The sequence below is a fragment of the Lytechinus pictus genome, chromosome 13 (assembly GCF_037042905.1).
Source record: "Lytechinus pictus isolate F3 Inbred chromosome 13, Lp3.0, whole genome shotgun sequence".
NCBI lineage: Eukaryota > Metazoa > Echinodermata > Echinoidea > Temnopleuroida > Toxopneustidae > Lytechinus > Lytechinus pictus.
In genome coordinates, this window is record NC_087257.1 from 12,051,685 (window position 1) to 12,058,463 (window position 6,779).

At 36.4% G+C, this 6,779-nt stretch overlaps 1 protein-coding gene across 1 annotated transcript; it reads right to left on the minus strand.

Moving 5' to 3' along the window:
- Positions 1-1,377: 1,377 nt before the first annotated feature.
- LOC129274516 (gastrin/cholecystokinin type B receptor-like) lies at positions 1,378-6,489 on the minus strand. The gene is made up of 2 exons (XM_064108453.1): positions 6,167-6,489; positions 1,378-4,385 (listed from the first exon to the last, which is right to left on the minus strand). The coding sequence occupies exon 2, from the start codon at positions 4,360-4,362 to the stop codon at positions 3,271-3,273; it is 1,092 nt and encodes a 363-aa protein (XP_063964523.1). The 5' UTR covers positions 4,363-4,385; positions 6,167-6,489; the 3' UTR covers positions 1,378-3,270.
- Positions 6,490-6,779: the final 290 nt, after the last annotated feature.

Here is a 6,779-nt window from a genome sequence, read left to right on the forward strand (position 1 = left end):
TGAGCATGGGGGAGGTGCACATCCTAGGGAGGTTCATAATTATTCATAATTACCCCACCCCCAACCTTTACAAATATTTATTCAGAAAACCCAAGAACAGCTCTTGCCCATAGATCTATTCGACATACTGGCCCTGACATTTGGAATTCTCTTTCTTTTTATATTCGATCGTGCCCAACGAAAAATTCCTTTAAGAGGCAAGTTGAAATTCCTTTTTTTTTTCAAAATATGAAACACAAGGCTGATATTATGTCATATATGTTGTATTACCATTGCATGATAACATAATATACCACCACACTTATGTATATTTTTTGTTATTGTTTGTGATTACTATTATATTATACAAACATAATACCTTACCAACGAGTCTTCGTCCTCAAAGCATGATGTCTTGTATTTTATATATTGTTAGTACTCTCTTCATGTGTCTCTCTTTCTATTCAGTTCTCTCTCTCCCACTCTGTTTCTCACCCCTCAGTCTATTTCTCTTGCTTTTCTCTGACCACTTATTTGATGTTCGCATCATTGAATGAATTCTTTTAGCCAATGTATAATTTATGTATCTATGTATTTTTCTTGGAACATCGTTCTCATGGTCATAGAGCTCATGATGCTCCACTCATGTATATATATATATATATATATATTTATATATGAATGATTATAAGAATATATGAATGATTATAAGAATATAAAAATTATATGTAATGTTGAAAATGACGTATATATACTAAAATCAATCAAAGTGGTATGGGGTGCACATCTTGGGGGAGGGGGGAGTAACTAAAGTTTGGAATATCAGTTGTTAAAAGCAGAAGAAGGGGTACAAATTTCGATCGGCTTGCTAGTGTCGGAACTCCTCTGCCTCAGCCTTGAGGTCAGTTGTATTACATAATATTAGTACATAATTATGAAGGCTACCGGGTACCTTACGATTAGTTTGCCACCTTGGGCCCGTCTTACAAAGAGTTGCAACCATGGAAAGCCAGCAACGTCAACATCTACAAAGCATGTTTGTTCCAAAAAAAATCTAGATATGAATGTATATCCATAAATTCATTGATTTTGTAACCCTTTGTAAGACGGGGCCCTGATTTGGGAGATTAAAGCATAGTAACATTTGATCGAGCGATCCGATTATCAGATTGTAGAACATGTAGAATGTCTGATGTGCCCAAGATGCATTATTGGTCTTACTTCAGATCTACTTTAGATGATACTCAGGAATGTTACTAGTAAGAATTCAATTGCCAAGGTTCATTTTGCTACCGATACTTAAATCGGTCATTTCCTTTTTAAATGGGTACTCCATAGGCTGAAAATAATGGTTTGAACAGATAAAGAAAAATCAGACAAACAAACACTGCAAATTTGATCAAAATCGGCTATTTAAGGAATAACAAAGCTATGGCACTTTGAATATTTGCATTATTCCGATGAAAGAGTTCTGGGCATGTCTTCATAAATATCCAATGAGCAAACTCATGATTTCATATCCCCACCTGTTTTTTTGTAATTCATTATATGAAGTTAGGCTTATTCATTACTTTCTACCAAGAACATAAAAAATTGATTTACAACTAATTTAGTGCATTAGATATTTATTGCTGCAACGTATTTCATAAAGAGAGAGACACTTTTACACATGTATGAAAAGATTAGACAGATATGATTTCATGTAATAATATCAGAAATATGAAAGTGGGGATGTAACATCATCAGCCTACTTAATGAATATTCATGACGACGTGCATATGTTTTCACAAAATATTGCTAAACTTTAAAATTCAGAACTTGGTAATTTGTTATCACAATTTGATGAAAATTTTAGAATTTTGCTCTGTCAATTTTTTATTTTACTCTGTTTATTTAGATTTAAATATTTTCAGCCCGGTTTACCCCTTATAGAAGAAGAGGCATAGACGCGATTCTTGTAGAAAAAATGCCCTACATTTTATTACTTACAACACAGCACAAGTGGGGAAAAGCTGAAAAACAATTTTCAAAGACAATAAAATGGACAGAGAGGCCAATCACAGGGCATACAATGCGCTTGGTTAGCACTGGAATAATCCGATCCCTGGATCCCAAAAGGCCTTTTTACACGTAAATCTTGAATCATCATTGAAATGATAATTGCAATTCGTCTTTAGAATCATCGGACCTTTCACATGCTCACTCGAAAACTGTGATTTGAGCGAAACCTAACTGGAATTCACCTCCAGAGAAGAATTTGAATTCGTGATTGTGATTACCGTTCGTGATTCTTAATCATGTTCTGGTTTGGTTTCACACGTGCTAAAATTCATCATTAGCCATATTTTCACTGGAATCATCATTCACATTACGATTTTTACCGTGTGAAAAGGCGGTAGACTAATTTAAAGTCAGTGCTTTTCAATTTCAATGATTTTTTAATAGGTTTTTTTAAGTATGACATTAGTGACACGCCTTGCGAACTGGAGTTTCATCAACATTTGTTGTCTTACAAATTTTTATAATTTTAATTCTTTTCATCATTCATGTCACAAAACGACAAATCTCCACAGATTTGAAAATATACACGATTCCCCCCCCAAAAAAAAAAAAATCTGACTTGCACTTTATTGGCGTATCGTATATTTTAAATTTTATAAACTGTATTTATTCTGTAATTTCAATTTATTTGACTTGTGCATTGAATGTAAAATCAAACGTTCATATTGAATAATACAAAATAGCAATGTACCTAACCAGGTAAAAGGATAAACAATTTGCAAATATTACACTTACAACTTTGAAATACATACGTTTGTTATCATTAGATAGATTCTTTTATCAAACCTTTATTTTTTTCAACCAAAATCAATTTAAACAAAGAAAACCACGCGTTTCTCACCGTAAAAAAAAGCTAGCATTAGAGAGTTTGTTAAAAAAAAAAACATAACTAAGAATGTTTGTTATATACCCAGGAAAAATAACAAATTTGTGCAGAAACTAAGAAATGCATATATGTGACGTAAAACACGACAACATAATTTGATGTTCTGCTAGGGAGAATAATGTTAACACATGTATTGTATTGAACATAATTGGAATGAAGTTTCCGGTCAATTGCATTTTTCACGTTTGAAGCATTACAATCTTGGGGGTGCCGATTCGTCAGGGCTTCATTTTTATAACACATCACAGACACGTGCAACAATCAAGACCTAGCAGCTAAGACTTTTTTATTACAGTTAGATTAGATCGAACTCGACCAGTGTCATTGAATCAAGTCCTAATATTCTAGGCCCTTGAACTCGTCGTGTGACTCGTGTCCGGAGCGAACAGCGACGCTCGTTGGATGGAGCTCGATGACTCCCAGAAAGTCTCCCGAAGTGCCTTCCTGAATTCTGGATAATTGACTCCATAGATGATAGGGTTGACGCAGGAATTGAAGAACGCAAGAACGACAAGTCCATGGTACAAGGGGCTGTATAGGAAGGATACGTCTAAGAGGTGTAGATTGAAAGCCAGGAACGCGATATGATCGGGTGCCCAACAGATGATGTACATGGACACAACTATGAGAAGGAGTCTGACGACGCGCTTTTTGGCGCGGAGGATGTTGTAGGCAGGACTCGATGGGTCGGTTCTTTGATCGTCTGCGAAGCGTACTGATTGTCTCTGTAGTTCTCGTGCGATGAGGATTTGTGATAAGAGCATTATTGAGGTAGGGATGACGAACAGGAGCAAGAAAACGCAGATCCCGAAGATTTTCTGCGATACCATGGATTTGTACCTCACTATGCAGTTCCGGGTCGAAGGGTCAACGGACGTCACAACGAAAGATTGACAGTTAATGATGGCACAGCATACCCATATGATAATGACGGTGGTTATTGTTCGACGCGTGGTCAGGTAGCGCTTCGCGTAGAGAGGATAAACTACTGCAATGAACCTCTCTATAGATATAGCAGTCAGTGTGAACACCGAGGCCATGACGGAAACCCACATAAAGACGGATGAGAGAAGAACCTTGCATGCAAGGTGACCAATCAGCGTATCGGGGACTGTCTGGGGTTCACGGTGGGGTATCATGAAAAGTGATGTCATGAAGTCAGCGGCTGCCAGCGCACCGATGAGGGCGTCCGCCGACTTTCTCGTGGTCCTCCTCTGAAAGAGAACAGCCATGACAAGGAGGTTCCCGGCTAATCCGATCGCAGCAAACACCGCCTGCAGGATCTCCCACCATGACCACGTGACCGGATCCCACAGCCAATCATCAATCGGTATGGTATCACGCGCTGAGGGAATGGTAGTAGCAAACCCAATATCACCTGTTGCGTTGGTTAGAAGTTCCAAAGTAGTCGTCATCCTTTTATCATAAATGTCCATGTTGCTGTCAATTGCTTGTGAAGCTAGAAAGTATGGGGGAAGAATTAAACAATTTATGTGTATATTACAAAATTAATATGATTTTAGTAGAAAAAACCGATTGAATGGGTTTATGTCAAATGCTATAAACTTTTGACTACTTTCATTCAACTGGTATTCCATCAGGTTTCTCTCTCTCTCCCCCTCTCGCTCTTTCTCTCTCGTGTTCATGTGCCCCTCTATTCTCTCTTTCTCTCTCCCTCGTCCTCTGTTTGTGTTTCCCTCATCTCGTACTATCACATATAACGTCCACCAGACGCACACACACAAACCTTACACACTTTAGACAATGGGTGTATGTAAATATTAGCAAAGCTGCTATTTGACAACAAAATTTATGACACGATAACCCTGTGTAGATTGAGAAGGGAGAAAAATAACACACAATTCATTGCCAACACAAGAAAAAGGTATGTGTAATATGGAAGCATAAAATAGGTGAATAGTTAAGCCTTGGGTATTGATCATTGAAATAGTCATGTTTAACAGAAGGAATTATGTTCATTTCCATCATACTAGGAGTCATTTTACTACACAATAAGTAAGATATACGAATAGAATTATCAGTTGCACCAAAATGACTAGATTATTATTATTTTTGTAAACTAACTTTTAGGCGGTCCCAAGAAATTGTTATTTGGATGATTTGTAAAAGCCTTCCCGTCTTGAAATACTCACATACCTATTTCATTTTACAAATTTGAATAATATTTGACGATTGGATTTCAAGGTTGCTTTTTTGTTATTTTTTACATTAAACCGAATGCGCAGTGACCAAGTTATCATTAATTATGTACTTAAAGGATATCATGCGTCTTCAATGTACTAAGCATACCGATAATTTTCAATAACTTATCAGTTGATAAGATTCCAGGAGAATATAATCAGTTAAATAAACTAAGAATTATGTTTCGGCAAGAATATGAAAACTCACATTTACATGATTTAGGTCAATAGACAGAAAATTTAGCAAGACCCAACCATCATGAAATTACGAGCATCAGTATATATTACCAATGAAAATTGTAAATATCAAATCATTTAATACAATATAAATGACCCAGAAAAGAATTCTAATGAAACTTCATTTTCACGTCTACAGACTTAACATTAGAAAGTATAAATGTTATATATTAATTTAAAAAATACACAAGGCTAAACAAAACAGATATCATCTTCTGCATTTGTACCTTATATTATAAAAATCTAAACCAATTGCGTAATATTAATTGCATAATGTTGCATGTCGACGATGCCACACCAACGAAACTAACTCCAGACCGACCGATGTTATGGAATAATAACGTATAGGCCCTGAGAACGATTTTTACTGGGGTGCTTATGTTAATTCGACAACCCCAAGAAAAGGTTTAACTACATAAAGGAAGGTTATTTTGCTCCGGCGAGAAATTTGACAAGAAAAAAGGGGGTTCAGGGTTTTTTTCTTTACAAAATGAAGGTTATTTTGGTCCCCGAGAAATTTGACAAGCACAAAAAGGGGGTTCATTACAAAACATAAGTCATTTTCGTTATATTGCTCCATTTCTAACACCAACCAAAATTCCAAGGGGTGCCGCCTCTGGATAATAATACACACAGCACCACCGATCCCGTGACCATGATAACGTACATGTAATACATTGACTGGCCGGGCTGGAGTCGGTTACAGAGGCATTCTACTTGTGTTTTGTATATGAAGGAGATGACTTGTCTTAATAAGAGTGAAAAATATACAAAATCTTCCACAAAAATGTTACTTACTTACCAGAGGTAAAGAGAAATAATGTATCAATCACCCATCCTTTGAGCACAGGTCTGACATGTCTGCATATCCATGAGAAAATCTTACACAAACTGCACTCTTCTTTCTTCTGTACATCCAATTCCAGAAGTTTCAAAGTTGTTGGTTCTCTTTCATTTGTCAGAAATATTTAAACAACATTTTCATAAGCAAGTATCCTAGCATCAACATGATACAGTGCTCCTTGGAGATACATCGGGTGACTTTAGCCTGGCTTGACCAATTTTACCTATCCATAATAGCGCTGTTTAATCTTCGAGCTGTAACAAGTTGTGATATCGGACAGGGGTGACTCACTTTATCAATTGATGTTTCATCACTTTCCTGAGGACTTGCAAACATCCTAGCAAACACATATATCAATCTTGTAAACAAAGCGATATTGTACCATATTACCCTAACACCATTTAGAAGTTTGGTAAACACAATACTTCGGGGTGTGCGATTTAAGCTTTCACAGAACGTGAAGACGAAATAACTGGTGATAAGATATTATCCAGAACCAAACTTTCAGAAATATAAAGAGGATTTGTGTTTTTTGAAATAAAATTGTCAGCGGAAAAGTGTGTCTGTTGTG